The sequence below is a fragment of the Streptopelia decaocto genome, assembly GCF_964273445.1.
Source record: "Streptopelia decaocto genome assembly, chromosome: 1".
Taxonomy (NCBI): domain Eukaryota; kingdom Metazoa; phylum Chordata; class Aves; order Columbiformes; family Columbidae; genus Streptopelia; species Streptopelia decaocto.
The window spans coordinates 42,347,749-42,371,281 of NC_138663.1; the positions used below are offsets into that span (position 1 = coordinate 42,347,749).

The 23,533-nt window shown below is 44.3% G+C and overlaps 1 protein-coding gene across 1 annotated transcript in view; it reads left to right on the forward strand.

Moving 5' to 3' along the window:
• The window catches only part of GRIN2B (glutamate ionotropic receptor NMDA type subunit 2B), a gene marked incomplete at both ends in the record, with an annotated part of 168,464 nt that overhangs the window by 80,967 nt on the left and 63,964 nt on the right, over positions 1-23,533 (forward strand). The window contains one exon of the mRNA XM_082070538.1: positions 11,204-11,318. Coding sequence (XP_081926664.1) covers positions 11,204-11,318 — 115 coding nt within the window. The remainder of the gene's footprint in view (positions 1-11,203; positions 11,319-23,533) is intronic.

The window sequence follows — 23,533 nt, forward strand, 5'->3', positions numbered from 1 at the left end:
TCTCTTCAGGCTGTTGGAAAAATGATCCATTTACAAAACCACAAAGTCACAGTGCTGGGTCATAGAGTTCCTCTTCTTCTGCATGAATTCGTGGAAGGTGATGGATTTTCAGCTACCATAGACTGTGGTCTGTCCCACAGGAGGAAAAGAGTCTGATCTGTCAACAATGCTCTACCTCTTTGTTTGTTGATATGCCTTTGCTGTGTTCTAGACACACATAATTTCTTCAGTCCCATGCCCTGGGTTGTTCACCTCCTTCTGCCTTCAACCTTTTTTCTGACACTGCTGAGGAAGAAGCATGAATAGTTACAATGCCATGTTGGGTACCTGTCAGGTGGACCCCATCTGTATGTTTCACAGAGGCTCCTGAAAATCCAGGAACAGAGAAAAAAATCTTCAGTTATTACCAATCTGGTCCAGGAGTTGAACTGTTGACCAGAAGGCAAATATTTCCTTTACTTATGCACCTTTCAGGCCCCAGGAATGGATCCCAAAAAGTTTTGCAAAGCACTGTGTGAGAATGTAGGAGTGCACTGACTGTATCAGCAGACACAGTGGCCCTCCCTGTGCTTAGCAAGACCTTGTGTAGCCCCAGACATCACTCTTTTCTTTTACCAAAAGGAAGAGAGAGAGGGCGTGTAACTTTATTTAACAGAACCTGGACTGCAGACTACATCGCAAAACACTCTACAAAGTTAATAATACAAGGTACAAGTCGGATGTGATATAAATGATGTAAATGTGTGAACTCTGAGTAGGACTTTGGCAGTGTTCCCAGCCGTGTTCAAAATGTACCCATGATATTTCTATCTCCCATATTGGGAAGCCACTAGAGACAGGCAGCAAAGACTTAGGTTGAGTTTATTATCCATATTTATAATTCATTTCAGAATAGCATCTTTCTCCCACACTGATCTATCCTCATGGCACTACATATGCACCCAGCTCAAAGCAGGAGGCTTCACACTCTGACTTTCGGGGCAAGAGATGGGGACGGTGAGATATGCTTGAAGCATTCAGTGTCTGTTGGGAAACTCAAAATAGATAGTGCAAGGGAACATGGACCCTGTAAATGTGCAGGTAGAGGTAATGAAAGGGGTTTGCAAGCTGTCAAGTCATTGGACTTTGGGGCAGAAAGGAGGCATGGATGGCCAAGTGTAGGAACCCGGGTGAAAGACTGCAAGGAGATTCTTTATATTTATCTCCCTTTTATATTTTCCCAGTGTTTGAAAAAGGGATGAAGTCAATGGAAGAAAAGCACAGAGGGTTTATGGCTGTGACTGAGGTGGGATAAGCAAAGGCTGTGGGCTGAGAATTTGCAGAGTAATTTTTGAGTTGAGACCTGTGGTCCAGAGAGCACCTGGATGGAACATCATGGCTTTCAGAGGCTTGTTGGCCCACAGTGGGAGCACAGAAAGTGGCAGTGGTTGTTCAGTTGAACTGGCTGCAGTGAAGACAGCAGTGCCCCAGCAATGGCCATGTTGGAAGTGCTGGTGAAGGTAGTGTCTGGCAATAGAGAGCCAATGGGGAAGATGACAGAGGTGGCAGTTTAGGAGGAGAAGCAGCGGTAAAGGTAACGGTGCTGGTGGTGAGGAGGGCACTGATTGCAGCAAGTGTTACAGTAGGGTTTGGAGTGCAAACTGCAAATGAAGACAAAGGTGGCTAATTACAGACATGATTGTGAAGAGGAAGAGGAGGCAGGCTGAAGGGGGAGCGGTGAGGTCTGATGTTTTGCAATGAAGAAGCTGCTGTTCAGTGCGGGGCTACAAGGGGTTCAGCTCTAGTGTTAACTGAAGCTGTGCTCCCCACATGTGCCATCTCATGGCTTGCTTCTCCATCTGTCTCACTCTTCACTTTCTTTTCTACCACAGCTCTTTCCCTGTTTGCATGTAGTGTGTAGAGAAATGTGTTAATGGATTTCTGTTGAAAAAAAAAAAAAATAAAAGAAGAAATCTTAAATTAACCCCTACCCCACTGGTGATGCATCCTCTGCCCCTTGTCAGACAAATGCTAGCTGAACGGTCTTGAGGTTTTCCTTATACTGAAGGGAAAAAAAAATCTCAAGAAAGTTTAAAGGGGAGGTGGAACAACAAACAAACAAAAAAGAACCCTAATTGTTCTGAGACCTTCCTCAGCCCAAGGAAGGGTTAATGCTTTAAATGCAATGTGATTTCAGCGGCACTAAAGAAGACGTTTCCATGGAAACATCAACCCACGGAGGGAGAGAAAGAGGGAGAAGGGAGAGGGAGCAGCAGCTGAGAGTCGATCCTCTGGCAAAAGAGGAGCAGCCCCCAGACCCCTACACAGCTACTGACAGGAGTGATTATTTATTTGTTTATTTATTTGTTTTAATCGATTTCCCCTTGGAAATGTGATAGGGAAGCAAGTGATAGGGTGCCATCTTGGCCAAACTGCTGCAGACCCAGGAAAATCCAGTCACCTTTTTGGACGGAGTCTCCTTGCAGGCAATTACTCTACTCCTGCGAGCGCTGTGAATTCACTGCCCTTGCAAAGGTGTGAATGCTTTCAAGACTTGATAAACTTTGAATAACCCCCAAATCATTTCTGGTTTCTTGGTGGGTCAAAAAAGTTAAGTTAGTCTGCTGTTTCAGAGAATGTAATAAAGGGATTTATTTCAGTCTCTCTGGCTAGTTTAGCCTTGTCTGGCTTCTGGCAGCAGTGAGAGGGACCTTTCTGGCAGATTTGAGTGGTTTTCCCCAAGCAAGCAATTCTCAAAGTTCTAGAGGAAAATGGATGTTCTCACCTGCCTGCTGGTCTTGACTCCCAGGACAGAAAGTGGAACGAGATCTGGGTAAATGCCGTCATGCCCTGATGGTTGACTCTCAGCAGACCAACCACCATCAGGAGAGCAAAGGGACTGTTGACATGCACATCTACTTGGCCAGTTGTTTTAAGCTGTGGTCCACAGCCATGTGGCTTCATAGGAGGTTTTGAAGGGAACTGCAAAAATGATTAAGAAAAGTAAGGCTTTTGTCGGTGGGATTAAATTCACTGTGTGGGGACAGTAGTTCAACTGGAGTATTTTTTTATGGCTGTTCAAATTGACAGAGCTTGAAAAACATCTTCCTGGGTGAAAAATTACTGTGGAGGGCCTCATTTTATTTCTGTTCTGTAACTGCTTGTCCTATCAATGTTTGTATGACTGTGCCCTAAGACAGATAAACAGCTCTGAAGGACATCACTTAACCTTCCAGTGTTTCCCTCTTCCTAGTGTTATGGCTTCCATCAGTGACCCGTTAGGTGGATGCCAAGACACAATTATGACCCATTGTCAGCTGTTCTGACAAATGTAATTTTCCATGCTCTTAATGCCCCATATAAGCAGATTTTGAGTCATTTCAAATGGGAGAAATACCTTGAAGACTAGTTTTACTTTGGAGAAAAGTGATACGTTATCTGTTCCTAATGAACAAGGAAGGATGGAAAGATGTAGTAATAAAAAAATAATACTTAAAAAAGTAATTGGCAGGAATTTATTAACTCAGTAAAGCTTTGCAGCTTGATCCAATTTTGGACTGAACATTTAGTTTTTATTTTATCCAGTCGCTGTACCAATTTTGACCTTAAAGCTATTTTTCTATTAGCTATTTCCTGTTACTTAAAGGTTTGGTGAGTCAATTCAGAAGTATATTTGTTTTTATCAAACCTTTTTGGGTAAAAAATCTTTCTGAGAATAGACTGATTTCCTATGAGATTTATAGGAATTTCCAGCTTTAACCAGAGTATGCTCTTAAAACACTTTTCCTTGTTTCTGTTTTATTTCCAGTGAGGCCAAAAGGTGTAGAAATATATTCTCAAGCTACTTAGGACTGTGTCATTTTCCTAGCAAAAAATACAATTTTGGAAGAAAAGTTGTAAATCAAATATTTTGGGTTTAAAATGGAATATTTTGACATGGAACTCCTGTTTGCTGTCTCTTGTGATGAGGAGCATGACAATTTTATATTTCTGTTTCTCTTTCATTAAACTCGGATGGACTAAATCTCCAGTGATGTCCTTTCGCCTGTTGAGCTGATGCTGTTCCCTGTAGGACTCTTCCAGCGTGACACATTACAGATGTGTTTAAGTTGGATCTCTTTTCCATAAAAGAAAGGGCAAGAAGGTGTCACACAACAGACCAGAATGTGTGGGACCATGACCATGCCAGGAGCTTCATTTTCTTTCCAGTGTCATTACAGTTTTTAGATCTTATAGTTCTCCTTCTTTCTGACAAAATGTTGACCTCCTCATGAGAAAATGTTGTTGCCAAGCTCATATCCCCCTTTCCCATTTAAAAAGAAGTTTTGGTAGGTATTTTTTCCTGGCTCAGGCATTTGTGAAAATAGGTCAGTCAGGATGTGTGTAAGAAAAAAATGTGCTTTGGTTGGGTTTTCAAGATATTGCTATGACGGACATAGTGGATGGGGCAAAATGAAGATTTATCCTGCCCTTTTTCCATAAACAGGTCACCTCATCCTAACGTATACCTATGTTTCATACCTATGTTTCCTCTCACAGTCTGGCCTTGGTACCGTCAGCAGCACCTTCTCAAAGGGAGTGTAAAATGCCACTAGACCTGAATGGCAGCACCTCTTTCCCCCTTTCTGTCAATGACAATGACTACATAGGACAAAAAGCAAATGGGAGATCGGGTCCTAGATGGTGTTAGGTACATGGAAGAAAAAGTTATTGTGGAAACTCTGAAGCTCACTGAAGGAGTTGGACAAGCAGCCTTCCACTTGGGTGCCATTACTGTCATTTCTGCCCCATGTTGGAGCTGACCCCATGCTCCTCATTAGAGAGTAATTTGGTGACCCTGCACAATGAATCTCGCCTCTGTCTGCTTCCTCATGGACATCTGTTTATGCCGTAAAACGCTGGGCTGTGGTGCTTGGGTTTTCACTTACATTGTCAGGAGGGAGGCTGGGGACTGCACGGACTGTGGAAAGTGGGCTTCATTTCTTGTTCTCAGGAATGGTCCTGTCTCATTAGGATCAAGCAGTGCGTGTAGAAAAGCAGCCTTGCCATTGCTCTGGCTCCCTATATACTCTAAGGATAGATATATTCTCAGTCGCCAGGAACTGTCAGCTCAGAGTCTTTCTGAAATGACAGATTCATGGTAGATAAATAGAAGAAATGGGAAATAAAGTGGAAGTACCATTTTTTTTTTGTGAGTAAGAGAGGGAGCAATGGAAAAGACTCATCCTTTGACTCTATATAGGAGCTGTCACTTGTAAGTCTCAGCACACATGTACTTTGTTTTCAAAACAAGTTTGCTGAGTATGATGGAGAAACAGCAAGGACAGATCAGTAGAAATATATCTTCCACCAGAAATGGATATTTCACAGGTCAGGATCAAACACCAAAAAAATTTATCTTCCTAGAGGTGAGGGCCAGAATCCCAGCAGATCAGAGAGTATCACTCTGTAGATGTCAGCTGAATATAACTGATTTATTCCAGCCTAGTATCTGCCCTCTTGTCTCTTAAAAAGGTGCAGACAGCAGGGAGGAACCAAATTAATCTCTTATATCTCTGTTGTCTTGTAGCCTGAGGGATATTTCCCAGTCTCGATGCTCTCCTAACCTCTTTGCTTAATAAAAAGAATCTTGAGCTCTGGGCATTTCTCTAAGCCTGCTGGTCAGGTTGGTTCCCAGTGGTATAAAATGGCTGTAGCCTGGACAGATTTTCTGGTGCAGGATGCCTGCATAATTTGGAAATTAGTTGTTGTCTTTTCTACGCTTCCTTGCTTGCAGTGCATCTCCCCAGACTCGGTGGACAATGCAAAAGAAAGGAGCAAATAAGGAAGACTGAGATACCCTTCCTTTGAGATTTAATTTTCTTAGTCAATGGTTGCTTCTATTTTTTTTCCTATCTTGTTTTGTTTTTGTTCTTCATGATACTAGAAAGAACAGAGTCCATGCCCTTTGTTATGTAAAATCAGCTTCACTTATGCCATTTGCATAGAATCTTTTCACTGTAAATTGTACCTGACACCAGACAGATGTTACACTGACACAGCCAGATGTGCCCGCCTTCCTGCACTGCACAAGCCACTGGCACCGCAGCAACTGGAGGCAGCACAGGGTGGTGGGCAATGGGAAACCCTCTGAAAGGCTTGGGCAGGGTCAGTAGCAGCTATAGGGAAGTTTGATGGAAGGCCCAGGTGGAGCCTGTTCTCACCTTTTTGGGGGTGAGCAATTGGGTTTGATAACCCATGGAGACTGCCTTATCTCATGCACTCGCAGCTAGGTCTAGATGGCTGTTATGCACATATTGGCTGTCCTCTGAGGCAGCGGCAGCCATGGAAATGTTGAGCAGTGGTATGGAGAAAAAAATACCTGCGTTATTTTAAGCTTTCCTTTGGTTTGGAGAGTGGAGGTTTAAATCAGAAGTTGAAGGGATCAGTTGCAGTTTTCTAGTTAAAAAAAAAAAAAAGAAATCGACACTATTTCAGTCTCTCAGACGAGAGCAGAAGCTATTAACAGCCTAGCTAGTGGTCTTTAAATCTTTATTTGTCAATCACTTGCCACTTGAAGGTCAGAATTCCCATTTGTAAAGAAATACACCGGTCCTAAACTCCCTTTTCCCTGTCTTTTGAGCCCACCCACCTTTCTGTCTGTCCGTCCTCGTCCAGAAGCAGGCATGTACGGCAGGCAGGACCTGCTGCAGAGCAGGATGGATGCACTCTGCCACGGCTGTTTGCATCAGCTCAGGCTGGGTAGGTCTTGCTGGTACTGGGCGAGGGAACGTGGTTTGGAGCTGTGGGCACTTGTGCTGATATGCAGTAACATGCTCGTCTTCGTTCTTTCCTGGGCTTGAAGGGGGTCTGGGCAGGCAGCTATGCCTGTCACTGATACCTCTGGGTATTTAATGCTGTCTCTAGGGGAAAGAAAAAGGCTATTTCACCATGTAGATTCTGTGAGGTAAAGGCCTTTCACTGCCTTCACCTCACTGCGGTTACATTTGGCCTCAAGTGTTTCATCTTACAGTGCGTTTCCAAAGAAGCTGATGGTTGTTTGCCTCCCCATTCCCTTATACTGCATCACACTCCACCTGTTACCCTGCAAATCCTCTCTGGCAGAGGTATTCCATAGCCTTTTTTTCCCCACAATCCACCTACACCTTGTTTTTCCCTCATGTGCTGGACTGTTGAGATGACTCCTCAATGCTGATGGTGGAGAGGCTGCTTTATTTATGTGGCCTGTCTTACCCAGGGAAGCGGTCGATGTTAGGATAATCATGCCATTTCAGACAGACTGCTTGTCTCATTGGAATGTGACAAGCACTGACAGGGCACAGGGGAGTGTGTGTGTGTGTGGGCACGTGTGAGGGAGTGCAGGGAGTGCAGTGCGATGGACTGAACTGAGGTGGTTCTCCAAATTTACCCACCCAGTCAGAAGGTTCAGGAGGATCTGATTCCCAGCAAGGCACTGGAGGCAGAAGTAGGGGTGGCTAGTGCTGATTTCAAACACATCTTCTTCAGAGCTCTCTCTGCGGCAGAAAAAAATCACTTAGCACCCTCCACTTCTCCCCACAGGTCCCCTCCACCTGCCACATTTGCTTCTCCAGGCTTTCTCCATCACTAGATGAAACCATTTAAAATGTCATCATCTCTCTGCTGGTCCTAAATTGGCCATCTGATGTGGTTTTAATGCTCTATTTCCTATGCCAACCAGTCTTTGAAATACTCTCCATTAGCTTTCAGGGCTGACAGCCTCACATCTAGGGCAGGGGTTGTTACCTAATGGTCAGAGCACAGGATGGGGAGTCGGGTCCTCCTGAGTCTGGTTTGCTTTGTGTCCAAGGACATGTCTCTTTCTTCTTTGTTCCTGCCTGCTTGTCTGTACTATGAGGCTTACAATGTCGGCCTGTTTCCACAGTGTCGTCTGTGTTTTGCTCTCACGTGGCTGAGTTTGGGCATTGCAGCCTTTGCGTCTCCACCAGGCTGGGGAAGGGCTTGACCCTTCCATGCTTCCATCAAGCAGCTCCAGAAATGCCCACATAAGCAAAATTCTTTGCTGAAAGATGTTTCTAGCAAATTAAATTAAATTGCCCGTGTCTGCCCACCCACACCCCTTTTCTCTTTCTCTCTCCGTCTTGGAGTCCAAAACATCCAGAGAATGATGGATTACACCATTTATAGGCAGTTTCATCTTGGGTTACCTCACCTGCGTGCATCACCTGCTGCCCTCACACTGTGTCCTTTTTGCAGCTGATGGCTCAGTGCAGACATACCAGGGAGTCACCCAGCCCTCTGGTTGCCCATTTGGGGACTGGAATCTTTGTAGGTTGTAGGGAGGAAACAAATCCCTTTGGGCAGGACAGGCAGCAGTAGTGCTGGAATTGCAGGGCAGAGCTGCTACTGAAGGGGGTGGACTTTTGCTGTGGTAGCAATGATGGAGGGGAGAGTGACTCGAGTGTGGCTGCCTTGAGGCACGCTGCTGAGTTGGCCTGCCAGGGAGTCCTTCAAACCCTGATGCTTTGGCATGCAGGCGTCCCCTTGCTCAGTGCACCCGAGCAAGCCCCACAGCTCACCATGTGTGCTGCTTCCACCTGTGGAGGTGATGGGACCCAGCAAACCACAGAAGTGCAGGGAAAGCTGGGAGTAAGCCGCTGCTTCTGCGCTCCTCCTGAAAACTTCTGTAAACATGTTGCTAATGGGCTTGAGAGAAAAGCCTCTGAAGAGTTATTGTACCGAATTTGGAGACTAATTTCAGTCATTAAGGTGCAAAGGAAGGGATTTTAGTGCCACTTTAAGTGTAAATATCAAGGCAGCTCCAAGGATTTGAGTTGGTGATGATCCCTCCTTGATTATTATTAGTGGTTCTAATCTTTCTAGTGGAAAATGAACAGAAATGACACTCTCTTGTGTCATATCTGTTGCTGATTTCTGTGGACTCTTCTAGTCAGGCTATGCAAGGGAGATTCCCATAGTGGCATCATCCTTGGGTGGGAGGGGAAAGAGGGCTGAGAACTGCTTAATATTGCTGTTTGTTTAATTAGATACTGGCACTGCTTTCTAACTACTGACATATAAAGCTGCAACTCCCTTCAGGCTAGTGGCATCCTCATCTTCTTGGAGCCTTGCTGTGCCTTCTCTCTGATGGCCAGGGCAGAGAAGTCATGAAATGGGTGTAGTTGTAATCTTGGTACACTGGAAGGTCTTTTCTACCACCAGAGCCTTACATAGGTCTGGTAGGCTGCATATACCTAGCGATGGTCTGTGCTTGGCATTTCTCAGGACCAAAGCAATGCAAATGGCTGGGAAAGAAATGCCAGAAAAGGGGCATGTGTGATCCTGACATGGCATGTTTTACACCATTACAAACAATCATGTGGCTAAGATTTTCTATGTGGCTGATGTTTTTGAGTTCTCTCAGTGTTTGGGTGCAGAACGGGTCCAGCTTTTGGAAACTAACAAATAGTTTCCCTTTGAAAATCATCCTGTTGCAAATGTTACATGCTGGGCTCCCTTATGGCCATGTTTCCTACACTGTGTGTGTCCCCTGAAGGTCACAATGTGGAACAAGTATGGAAGTTCCTTTATAAGTAAACATAATTGCTGATTGCACTAGGTAATGGGGAATTAGTGGATGAGTTTGGTTGATTAATGGAGTTAGGACAAAAAGTTTGGGAAAAGTAATAAGCTAAAATCATGACCTGCTTTTATATTTTTTTGAAGAAGTTTCCCTGTTACCAACGTTTTCATTAAATTAGCAGGGAGTTCTTTGTGTGCAGGTAGTGGGAAAGTGTGAACCCACTGAAATAAGAGATTTTTTTTTTTACTTTTATTTTTCTTGAAATTGGCTCAAATCAAGTTCAGAAGGGACAACATGAAGCTGAATATCAGGAAATGTTTCCTGGTGTCATGGTGTAATAGAGCAGAAGAACCTCTCATGTCTGTAATAGAAATGTTGCATGTGTAATTTATAGGAAAACCAAGCAAAGCACAGGAGGGCAGAGTCCCGGGGCTAGGCCTGCAGGCAGCTTGGTCATCTCTGCCTCCCACAATGACGTGATGCTCCTGGTGCCAGAGCAGGAGTATAAAGACAAAATCTACTTCATGCAACAGGACTGTGAATTGAAGTGAAATATATGAACAGGGGAAACTGTCAGAGTGCCACGGAGATGTCATATAAGCCACTGAACTGTGAAATGTGTATTTGCCTCCTCCTCTTCCCCACAGTGTCATTCTGGATGGTCTGACAGTTAAGAAAACAATAGACCTGGTTCTCATTTACGGCAACACCATTTTAACATGCTCTCACGATGCAGCAAGGCCTTGAAATGAGTGTAGCTGTAATCTCAGTCCACTTAAAGGTCTTCCCCACTGCCACAGCTGAGTGAAGAGGCCTTAGGATAAATAAGATTGAAGCCCAGACTGTTTAATAGTCCATTTGTACAGCTGACATGAGATGCCCCAGAGGGGGGTGCCTAGTGCAGAAGTGACGGGCCTTTCCAGACAAAGAGAATCACTAATGTTGGCTGCGGGGATTTGCAGGGCTGATCACCCTTTAGTTTGATCTTGCTGGGTACAAGGCATGACTCTGTCCCTAGGGAAAAGGACTTTCACGGGGCTATCGCAATATCCACTGTCCCTATTCCTAAGCTGCTTCAGATGATTGCTTTGGGCCCTACAAGGTGTGCTGCCTCTGATAGCGATGAAGTTTCTCACAAATGTGCTGTTCCTCATTCTGCTCTCTGCAGCTTCACTTATTGTTGCCTCAATGTTTGGGCTGGGGAGAGGCTGTCTCCACTGCTTCACCTGTAGGCCATTGCTGTCCTCAAATGGCATGTGAAATCCCCTTTGGAGAGTGAGCAAAGTGTAGGCTGTGGAGCATGTTTACACGGCTAATTGCTATGGATCCTTCTGCCCTTTGCGGTAAGGGGAAATCAAGGACTGTAGGCACATGTGTGTGCATGTGACTTACAGGTGTACTTTCAGGAATTCATTGAGAGACAACATAGGACATTGCTTCCCTATCCCAGTCACGAAACAGGGGCAATTGCCTTGCCTTGCCTGATTGTCTCAGTTCCTGGAGTAATTGTCCTGTTTCTCCCATCCTCTTCCTCTTAGCTTTTCCATTGTTTGCACTGTGCTCCTACTGTCCAGGTGTAAGCTGCAGAGGGAAGACAGGCTCTTGTTTTGTGTTCATTTGCCCAGTACTAACTTTCAACTTGCTCTTTTCTCTCTCCTGCAGGTACCTGATCAATGTCACCTTTGAAGGCAGGAATTTGTCGTTCAGCGAAGACGGATACCAGATGCATCCCAAGCTGGTGATCATCCTTCTGACCAAGGAAAGGAAGTGGGAGAGGGTAGGACATGTTTGCTACTTCTCAAACTGCATCAGGGAGGAGGATGGAGAAAAGCTACAGGAGAGTAACTCCCCGCACAGCTTTTTGTACTTCTTACCAAGGCCTGACAATCTCCTCCTTGCATCCTGGACCACTGGTATCTCCAATATCCAGGCTGCTGTCTTCTCTGTGCAGGATGCCATTATATTCTTCCATTAACATGCATAAAAAATTCATCAACTTCCCTTCTGTAATCTCCGAACATAAGTTTTCCTGCCTTTCAGAGAGGAGACTTCCTCTGAGCCATGGGTTTCAATGGCACAGAAAATATTTCTCTGCATGGCTTGGAGGCCGTGAAGTTCTGTATGCTAAATGACTGTGATTGAGCTACAGCCACATTCAGTAATATATGCCAGTGTTAACTGTGTTTGATATATCTGGACAGTGTCATTTGCAATGGCATGGTGCATTAAGTAGGATGTGTACGTGAGATCATAACAAGTTGTTCAGAGATCCAAATGTGCATATTTCTGAATAATTTGCATGTAACCCAGAGCACCATTTTAGAAATGGTGTGGATTTCTGTGTTAGTGCAAAGCTTTGGTTCATTTCACCTCCCACATGAGTCAGTGGTCCAGGCTCAGAACATGCACTTCCAAAGGGTTTGAATTAAAGTAGAGGAGGTAGTTCGAGAGCTAAGAAAATAAGATATAAAAAGTGATGGGGCTGAGAAGTCAGAGTGAAAGCAAGGAGAACACTCAATAGGTATGAAGCAGAGCTTATTCTGGATGTGATCACATGAATGGCTTAGAAAAATGCCCCTTTGCCTCACCAGGCACAGAAAGCCTTCTCTCCTCTCCTTGGCTGCTTATTCTCTGCGTGGACTTGCAAGTGGCCTGCATGGCCAAAGACAGGAAGAAATTCACAGGGAAATGAGAATGAAATAGGGAGCTGTCAGGAGAAGGGCATTCAGAAGAGGGCTGGAGGAACAACTTTTGAAGGAGAAAGGAGAGCCGTTGCCTTAGTGCCTGACAGGCACTTAGGTCTCCCAGTATTGCAGGAGGTTAGGGAGATAATGAAAGGCCCCAGCTTGTGCCTGGTTTCCAGGAAGACCTGTCTACCTCATGGTCTTGGAACTGCAGACCAGAAGAGAGTGTATAGTCTGGGAGAGTCAGCAGAGATCTCAGTGGGAGAGGAGTATGAGGAAGTGTGGCATGGCATCAGCACATGTGAACAACTCTTGGACATATTTGGAGGCAAGCTGACTGGATATTGCACTGGGGGTGGGCAGGAAAGGCTCAGGCTGCAGAGACCTCATGTCAGGCTCTGTCCATCACACACCTTCACTAAAGTCCACCAGGCAAAGTCCAGGAGGATTTATTCCTAGCTGGCACCAGATTCTCACAGAGGAAAACTCAATCATCAGAGCAGGAAAATGAGACAGTAGCAGCATGAATCCTGCTAGAGATTATGAGCAGGGCTGCCTGTGAGGAATCTGTTGCTGGAATGCTTTGCAGGCACTGGGGATGCACAACTAAATGCAGACCTGTTTTTATCCTGCTTGTCACATGCTTTACCCTATTGCATCCTCAGTAAGGGCTTGGAGGCTTCATTGGGTGGTAAAAGGGGTTGTTAGGTCTCTGAGAGCACATCTGTGGCCTCTCAGATGAACCAGACAATTAGTAGAAGGGATGCTACTGAGCTGGAGTGTTGGGGTTAGACCTGCACCTGCCTGAGCCTTGCTGTCTGTGGGGACTACTTCATTTCCATTAAATCAGAACACTTCTTCATTACATAGGAGCTGGGACTGCATTGAAATGAGACTATGATGAACTACGATATTAGTGGTATGAGAAGCCCACAGTGCTTCCTAAACACAAATGTTTTACCTCAAAGTGGGTGTCTCACTCAGTGGGAAGATCGGATTATTATCAAACTCTGCGCTGTTTGAATTTTACACTGTGAGGTTCTTCCTGGAAAATGCAGAAGTCATCTCCAACATGCTCTGATCACAGACAAATACCTTTCACTCCTGAAGCCTCATACTCTTTTTCTTAATTTTCTCCATTCAATGGAAATGCAAACATTAAGATATAAGGGTGAAGCAGAGCTCTTTGTGGTGAAGATCATAATTGTGTTTTGTGCTTGCAGAGAGTCAGGTAGAGTGCTGTTCCCCAACAGCAGCTCCCAGGCAATGCCACAATTTAAGCCATAAATTATTCATATATTATTAGCACACAATCCCAATACCTTTGTAAGTGCATTGCTTTGCAGTGTAAAATCATCCAAACTCTCAATAATTTTTGCTAAAATAGCAAGGTGCTTTGTCCTGGCAACTTCTAGGCAATAAATAGAAGAAACTGCGCAAAGCGCAGGAGAGTTTCGAAGTCAAACACTCAGGCGGTAGGAGATGAGAGATGAAAGACTGCATGGGAAACTCTGATTCAGTCCATTTGTATGTGTTCACTATAGCTCAGTCTTTAATTACATCGCTGCACACTTTTATCCATAATCAGATGCTGTGCCTGGAAGGAATATCAAGAGGTCATTTAGTCCCTCCCTGTGCCCAAGGGAGGGATCAACTAGACTGAAATTATTCCTGACAGATGTTTGTCTCACCTGTTCTGAGAGTCCTTCGATGCTATAAACTCTGTAAAACCTGGAGGCAATCTCTTCCATGGCTTTTTCTCCTTAATCTAGAAAGTTTTTCCATTGTCTAACCTAGATATCCCTGACTGCAGTTTAAGCCCATTACTACTTGGTATCTCCCTAATGGACATAGAGAATTGTTTATTCTCCTCCTGTTTTTATCTTCCCTATGTGTGTTTGAAGGCTTCCATCACATTGCCTTCCAGTCGTCTCTGTTGTAGATTAAACAAGAATTTGTTCAGTCTCTCCTGGTAGGTCACATTTTCTAGTCTTCTGATAATTTTTCTTAGTCTCCTCTGGATTTAGTGATGCCATTTGCTGCTCCATACAGCTTGGTCAAGTTGATTCTTGAAAGATGGCAAATCGATTGTGAGGAGTACGTCTCATGGGGTATATATATATTAAGAAACGTTTTAAAACAGGTGTGTAGCCTTCCATTTTCTGAGCAGCAAAGATTCAGACAATGACTGAACTGTTTCCAGATTTCAGGTCTGTGAACTTTTTTGAGATTTTGATTTTTCATCCCAACTTGAGAAGAGATTTCTTCAAGTTGTTGCCAGTTATTTCAGCACAGGAATTTATTTTCCAGAAGAGCTACAGCTGTCTCCAGACTCTGATGATGATAAATCTCCTCCTGCATCCTTCAGACAGCCAGAAGCCTCCTAGGGCTGACAATCATGGAAGATCATGTAGAGCAGCCACTGTCTAGAAAGGGGAAACAGTCTGAGCTCTTCTGCTCTTGTAGCCTTGAGTAACTATTCCTCTTGTGATAAGCAAGTATGCTGCATTTCATTCACTTCTCTGTTCTCTGCTCCTTAGGGGCAGAAGGCTGCATGCCTTCCCTCAATACCTTTTAATTAGCTAGTTAGTAGAGCTCTTTGCTTCACTGGCAAGACAGCCTAGGTGTGTTTTGGGTGCCTAGATGTCCCTGTTGTATTTATCATAGAGAGGCAGGTATGCAGATGGAGGTGGTGAAGAAGGTCCACCCTTATGCCCCATGAAGGACCCTGCCACTGTGCAGTGATGAGCTTGGTCCAGAGGTCTTGCAAGGTGGGCCAGGGGATTGGTCCTACACTAGGTTTTGTGTCTGGGTTGTGATGTTTTGTGTTGCAAGAGTTTTCACCCAGGCTTTTTCTTTACTTTATTGATTGCTCTTCTCCTCTGCTCACCTGTAATGTCACATAACATGAGGACTTCTTTCTGGGTTTGTGATCCCTTTATGAGAGGTGGCAAGTGCTGCTCTCCAGCTCTTTCTCATATCCACCTTGCCTGCTGAGGCAGAGCCCAGCAGTCCTGTCCCACTAGCTCCCAGCTCCTTCTGTCTGCTGCCACACTTTCCCCCAGTGAACTTGGGGATGACACAAATGTTACAATCTCTGAAGCCCTCTTTGGCATTCTTTCTCTTTAATTTCTTTGGTTTCTAGAGAATTTTGCATCACTTCTGTAACAAGGTTGTTCTCAGCCTCTCCTTTTTGCTGATGCTTCTCTACCTCTTCCTTTAGGTCTGTCACTGGGGCTTCACAGCACTTTTCCATGTGGTTCATGACAGCAACCTCTCATGCCACCCCACAGAGCCCTTTGACTATAGGCTCCCTGGGGCATCGCTTACCACACATGCTCCAGTAACTCCTGCTCCCGGCTGGACGAGCAAAGCCTCGGGTGATGGGTTTGGTCAGGGTGCCACTACAAGACATCTTAAAGGGGGGCAGATGGGAAACTTATGCTGAAAAATTAATTCTCCCTGCTGCATGAGTTTATCATCTGCCCCTATCAACCCTCACCCCCCTCAGCAAATAGGAGGTTTGCCTGCTGCTGCTCCTATAATTATCAGTATTTGACTTTTTAACTCTTGAAAAATCAATTAGCAGCATCTGTTCTGCCTCCTCTAGCCATTGGTGTGGCTGTGATTACGAACTCATGGACAGGCTGCTCATAACCTGCTCTCCTGCACCAGGGAAGCTACATTTATACAGTCCTAAAATTACATTTGGCTCTTTGAAAGCAACTGCAAGGCTGATGAGGCCCCTAGTGAAAATGAGTTTGACACTCCTGCCACCATTGCACTCATTAGTCCTCCCTGGGAGTGGGGCCATTTGTTGTGTCATGCTGTCAGCTGCTTTAGTGACTGTTGACTTCCAATGCTCCCAAGTGCTGAAATAGGGTCAAAAATGGTCCCACTACTCTCTGCCACATGGGCTTTCCAGAGATGTGTTCAACCTGGATCACAGTCCACATCAGGTGACTTAGTGAATTTATGTGATACTGTCCCCTGCTTGGTACAGAGCAGTGTCATGCCCATTCCTGCTTGGGAGAGGTTCCCTCAGGATGTGGGAAAGAGCTACAGACAGGAAAGAAGGATTTAGAAAAGGAAAACGTAAAAAAAAAGAGGAAGGGGAATGAGATAAGTTTTTGGACATCTAAATCAATTTTGAAAAAGGGACATTATGGTCAGTTCCCTTTTGTATTCACAGTAAGCAGAAAGAAGAAGAAATCTTGCTAAATTTTCAAGCAGAAAGATTTTGGTTAGATATGTAGGGAACTGTCTAATTGTTAGCATGGTGAGGCTCATTTGCTGGTGAGGCTCATTTGCTGGAGGACACATAGAAAAATACCCAACAGCGCTGGGTCTAAATCTGTCTTGTCCTGCCTCAGAGCTGGTGGATTCAGCAAGTGATCTTCTTGTGGCTTTCTGCCAGCCCCCATTTCTGTGATAAGACGAACAACATGAACCTGAAGAGTGGCTCACAAGAGACCACTTATTTGATAGGAAAGAAAAACTGGGTTATGGACAAGCTGACGAGCAAAACCTTCAAGCCTGATCCAGTGAGGCTGGATCTGCAGGCTTCTGCAGGCTTCTAACAGATACCTTTTGTATGAGCAGACAGTTGGCACATGAAGGCTATCATGGATGGCTGCAAACAAAAGCCCTTGTGGAGGCACTTGTCACCTCTTTCAGTCTTCAGCTTTGGAGGGCTGATGAACACTACAGAGACACTGAAGAGGCTGTAGCTTTTGATAGCGATGCAGCCTTCAGGCCTGGTCTCAAGTCTTCTTGTGCATTAAAATAAACATTCACTGTCATTTCTTTGTGTGCTTCAATATCCCAGTGGCAGAAATAACAGAGGAGGGGAGAAGAGGACTGAAAACGATAACAGTATTCTTGGCTTTCAGTAAGGGTCTGTGTGGTATTGGGCAGTCCATGAAGAACCAATATGTATCATGTACTTGTTATGTTTCCCAGCAGAAGGAGGAATTTAGATTTATTTAGTTATTTAATTTTCTGAAAAAGGCTTTTTAAAAATATGAGAGGAACAAGAATGTAGCATTGTGAGGTGAAACCTGCAGCTGTACAAATCCAAGCATCTTCTCTGAAGGCCCTCCCCTGCTGTTGGAAAGATGACTAGATCGTTTAAGACAGTTTCCTCCCTGTGTTGTCTGGTGCCCACCTGAGCAAGTCTTTCTGATCACTTACACATGCATGCACAGGTATGCTTTCCTTCCTGGGGTGGAAGTTATTTGTTTTGGTCAGGTTTTGCACTGTGTGAGGAGCTTTGGTACCTTGACAACATGTCCAGGGACTTCAGAAAGAAAATGGTTTTTTATCTCACCGACTCCCTTTATGGTGAGACAAGTTTGGATTGTTTTTGCCAATCAGTCTTGTTTTGCTAATTTCCCTGAGTACATGGGGATTTATGAGTCATTGTCCCTGAGGAGAAATGGCATAGGAGTTTGTTTAAACCTACTCAGCGTTAGCGACTGATTCTGTTCCCATAGAACCAGTTTTCAGAAGGATGCAGCTTCACTTAGGGCAGATGAACCATTCTGGATTTAAGCACATATGGCTGAAATTAGAATGGGAGTCTGTAAATGCATTTCCCCTCTTATTTGTAAAGTGTTCTTTCTGGACATTTCTCTAAGAGACTGCAATTTCCTGAATCCCTTGCTTCTCATTAGACGGCAGACTTGCATCAAAGAATACATATTTTATGGATACACTGCTCCCAAAAGAGTGTCCCTTAGATACCTGATCTAGGTCACATCTGATGGCTTTCTTGATGACCCTGATTCAGTCAGACAACCAGATGGCTTTATTTGTGCACCTATGCTGCATCCACTGTCAGGATTTGGCCTGGCTTCTCACAGTTGTCAAGAGTGTAACTATGTATTTGTGGCTAATTACGGCCATGTTAATCTTACACTGACTCCTAAGGAGAAGGGCAGATGCAAGTGCCACACAAAGCTTTCCTTATCAGGAGATAAATGGAATAATCTTTCTGAAAAAGCCTCCTATGTGTATCTTGTGGACATGCTGATCAAACGGTATCTTTGCTGACTGATCATAACAGAACATTAGTTTAGATTACTGCATCCTGCAATAATTAGCTAGTCCATCTCTTTGACCAAAGAGAACACTAGCTGGGTGTCTCCTCCTAACCACTGTCTATTATGTCAGTATAAACCATTTACTCTCTTTGCATCTTGCTAAAGTAGTTTCTGACTGTTGTTCGCTTGAATTTTGGAGTGTATTTGTATGATTCATGAGCCTGCAGAAAAATATTCTGGCTCTTCTCCACCAGGCCCTACTCCTTGGCTACCAGAGGGAGTTCTTACATTGAAACAATGACAGCTTCTTGGAGAGACCTTGTCCTCTAATGTGAATCAGATATTGTAAAATCTGGAGATCTTTATTAAGCCCAGGCCATAGTTAGAATACCACTTACTATTTCTGTGCTGGTGTAGCTGATGAGGGTGATAGCAGCCATTTGACCTTTACTGGGGTTGCCAACCTGACTCCTAGGACAGGGCAACCCTGAGGACTGTGTCCAGTGTACTAATGTCATAACACCATCCAGCCACGAGAGAAGACTGCTCTTGCCTTTGTTGCATTCTGGATGAGAGCTATAGTCTAGGGCTTTCTTCCAGCTGACTTGCCCATATCACGCAGGGAGGGGGGTCAGTATTCCCCCTTGCCACACCTACATTCCATCACCTCTTGTGCATCATCATTGCTGTCCCCAGCACCCACTTATGGACTTGGGACACTGCTCTGCAGGGAGCTGTGTGAATGCTAATCAGAAAGGTGGCTCCTACCCCAACGTGGTTGCACTTTAATTAGGAGACAAAAGGCAGCAGATGGGTACAGATGGACCAACGGGGGAGTACAAGGGAACAATCAGACAACATTAGTCAGCATGGTAGGCAGCAGGCTTTACACACCAACTGCCTAACTCTTGTGAAGGCTTTGATAGGCAGTGGAGAATTATAACCAGCTTTGTGCAAGCTTATGAGGTCCTCATCAAGGGTGTGATGGGCAGATGGGAAAAAGCAGTAAAGGTGCTCTTGCGTGCTTGGAGAGCTGCGGCTGAGAAGGTGCAACAATTCAAAAATACCTAGTGCTGCTGGAAAATTTCCAGTCTTCTTAACATCCACAGGGATAATCCTAACTTCACAGAGAACCGAAAAAACCTATGGTAAGGCTATGTCTTCCAATGCAGCACAACTTCTCAGTGCAGACCTGGTGAGCTACTGCCAAAGCCACATTGCTTCTGGTTGAAAACCCTCCTCCTTGCCACCAGCTTGGAGGCTTCTGTCACATGTCAGATGTTGCTGTGTACCTGTGTCCCTTCCACTGTGAGCATTTCATTGATTGTGGAGATGTGTTATCCCAGCATGTCAACAATGAACATCCATATCTTAATTCAGGTGGGAGCTGAGCTGCTGCAGGATATTCCTATCATAACGCAGTGTCAAGGATCCATCCTATCATCCATGATCAGTCTGCAACATCCTCAAAAAAACATGAAGGGTTTTTTTTGTTAGAAATGAAAGAAAGAAACATAGCTGTTGTTTTGTGGTTTTTTGACGAACGAAAACAAATTCATATTTATTTTTGAGTCCACAGAAAAAGTTTTTCTGACTTGAAGAAAAAGATCAGGTCATTTAAATGCAGTAGACCAGTTTTGATAGAATAATGTCATGTGAAAATGAAATTTTCTAAAGCTTTCATTCTGTGCATTGCCATTTTTAAGCAAAGCATGTCATTGTGAAAAGTCTAAGTGAAATACTATGACATTCTAAGAATCCCTCCCTTCTTCTCTCTTCAGGCCAAAACTCTTCTCTAATTTCAGTCTGAAATGACTTCTTCCTCAAACTCCCACTTAAGACTGAACTATTTATTAGCCCAACAGTAATTGCTCCAGCCGTACTCCAGTCAGGAGTGACAGGGGCAGGTCGTGTGTCCTACAACACCAGGCAGATACACAACACAGCAAACTTCACTTTCACCTCCTTTGTCTCCAGACACACACTGGAAATCACTTTAGGGGGTCTGTAGCAGCCAGAAAACACAGAGATTTCCCCAGTGCCATTGGAAGAGGCAGTTTATTTCCCGTTACTTTTGGTGGCCAGACTATGCAATGGAAAGACAGCTGAGGAAAGCGGGGGAATTTTGGCGGCTTTAAGATTTGAAATTAGTGAAGAGATGAGGGCAGAGAGGAAGCAGCCAGCCATAGAATCATTTTGGTTGGAGTAGACCCTTAAGATCATCGAGTCCAACCATAACCTAAATCTAGCACTAAACCATGTCCCTAAGAGCCTCATTTGTATGTCTTTTAAACCCCTCCAGGGGTGGTGACTCATCCGGTTCCCTGGGCAGCCTGTTCCAGTGCTTCACAACCCTTTAAGGGAATAAATTTTTCCTAATATCCAACCTGAACATTCCCTGGCACAACTTGAGGACCTTTCTTCTTGTCCTATCACTTGCTACTTGGGAGAAGAGACCAACACCCTCCATGCTACAACCTCCTTTCAGGTAGTTGTAGACAGCGATAAGGTCTCCCCTCAGCCTCCTTTCTCCAGGCTAAACAGCCCCAGTTCCCTCAGCTGCTCCTCATCAGACTTCAAACTGGGTCTGGAGAAAGTGGTAGCATAGCTTCTGCTGTAGGACGCTCACAGCAAGTGAATGTGCCCCCAGTACCTGAGGGTGTCTTTTCATCTGTTCAGTTGCGTTTGCTTGAGACTCCGTCTCGTATTGATGATGTCTTTGCTTGGCCTGTGAACTCTTTCCTTTTTCTATATTTACATTTCCTGAATGTTATTAACTGGAGGTTCTGTTTTCCTTCCATGGGGCTTGGGAAAATGGAGGTACTGCTGTGTCCTCATCTGTGCATTCATATGAACCTACACTTTTCTTTCTTTTCCCTTTTTCTTCTGGTTTTGTTTTTCTTTCTCTTCCTCCTCTTCCCGTTTTTTTTATCTCCTAGAGCCTTGCCAGTTTGCTTTTCCTGGAGTAGAAGTCTGCCCACATTTGCTTCTGAATGCATTTGAAATACATTTTTCTTCATATAAAATTGCTGAGACTTTTTTTCAGTAAGGAACAGCTTGTTTGTTGTGTCTTGGGCTTGGTTTCCTGTCCTCTGGTGTTGGCTCTGGCCAGTATTTCTGTGCTTGGTTCTCACACATTCCTTGCTTTGGGTTTGAATCCTGATTGTGCGTGGTTGACTTGGCTTGATGCTGGCCTGCATCTTAGCAGTGTTTTTTATTAAACCAGGACAGTCTTTTCCCTGTGGTTTTCTCTGCACTGTTATGTATTAACTTCTCTGCTGCTTTTCAAAGGTTTCTCAGTGTTAAAACTGTGGTTATCACTGGAGCTGTTGTGTGCTTGAGTTACTCTCGCTGCTCATGAACTCTAGCATGCATTTAGTGTCATCGATTTGAGCGTACAATATGTTCAGCGTCGTTTGTTTTCCCTCTGCCTGAACTGTGTTTTCTCCGAGTCTGTAATTTTTCAGACTGCCTTCGGTAACGTTAGATCCCAGCACTCACTCTTTCATTGCCTCGTAGTGCTATCTGAGTTTCTGCCACTATTCTTTGGCCTTTCTTCCTTGTGAAAGGCTTTGGCATTTACTGACTTGGGTTTATTTCTGAAATATGCTGGGGATTGTACTGTCTTCTGCTGAGTCAGCGTTTTCCCAGGCTTATTTAATTTCCTTCTGCCGGGCTAGCTGCATTCTGCAACGTCTACCACCATGCCAAGCCTGGAAGATTGTTTAACAGCCTTTTTCTTGTTCCTGTTTAAGCTTTTGACTTGGTCTGCATTTTGTGTGATAGTTTCTGGTACTTGTTTCCCTTAGGTTTGTTTCCTCGGTTCCTGTACATGATAATCACTTACATTTCCATTGTTCCTTTCTTCGAGAAGGATCCTAAGCACTTTGCAATATTAACATACAGGCAACATTTCACTATGAATAATGTTCAGCTACTTGTGCGGTGGAATGGGGTTAGGCTGTTTAATGACACAAAACAGCATTGCACAACCATGTAGGGTAAGAAAGTCTCAAATGGAAGGAGGTGAGAAATTTTTAATTGAACTGTGACCAATTTTCTTTCCAAAACAATTTTTGGGGAAAATTACGTGGATCATTAAAGACCAAGAGTGATAAGGTCTGTGTCCTTCCCTGTGTCCTTCTAGAAAGATGATAATGCCCAAGTCTCAGAAATATGGGGGGGACAAACAAATGAGTCTGCAAAAAACCATGGTTCAGGATCAACAAAAATATCAATTATTTTTTGTCAGATATAGAGGATTTATTTTGGAAGTTTTATTGCTGTAAATGAAAACTGACATTGTGCTGTTTTCATGTAGACTCACAAAAGCCTTTAGATACCATGCACAGAGGTGACGTGGAGGAGGAAATGGCAGCATTTTCCCCCAGATCCCAGAGCCTCGTTAGCCAGACGGTGAGGACGAATTCCTCAGCAATTGGAAAACTGCATTCAAATCCCTCCTGCCTGACTCAGAAAGGAGATTCGAACTGTGGTCTCTTTCCCCTCTCAGGAGAGAGATCTAGTCCTTGGCACTGGGATTGTTTTTTCTTTTTTAGCTGAAACACCTTTGCATGCTCAAAGTGTGTTTGCAGATGTTTGTTTGGATCCAAATTTCCATCACTTTTATTAATCATGTCTGATAAAGAGCATGATTTTTGTGTTTGTGTTGAATGGATGAGTCTGATTAGTGGAAAATTCAAAAAAGCAAACAAACCTGGGTTTAGGTTGAAGCAATACTTTTTTTTTTGTTTGTTTTATTTTTTTCTGTATTGTTCAGACCTTTACTTGCAAAAATCATTTTTTGTACAGCTTAATCAGAACACCATTTTGATCAATGTTGGAGCATGCAGGGCCAGCCCTTGTGAGACTGAGGAAACTGTGCAGCAGGGCAGCTCGCCGCCTGCCACATAACACGGGTGCACACTGCAATGTGCTGAGGACTTGTCAATTGGTATAGCTTGTACTGGTAAATTGTCCCCTGAAAGCTAATATGTGCTGCAGATACTTTTGTTTTCCCAGTAGATCCACACTAGTATTATGCAGTCCTGTGTTTTTTGACAAGAAATGGTGTTTGCTGATAAATCAACTTATATTGGGTGCAGTGCTGGACAGCAGAGGTATGCTGCAAGTTTTCCAGTCTAAGCAGCGTCAAACCCACCTGGACACATTCCTGTGTAACCTCATCTAGGTGTTCCTGCTCCGGCAGGGGGATTGGACTAGATGATCTTTCGAGGTCCCTTCCAATCCCTAACATTCTGTGA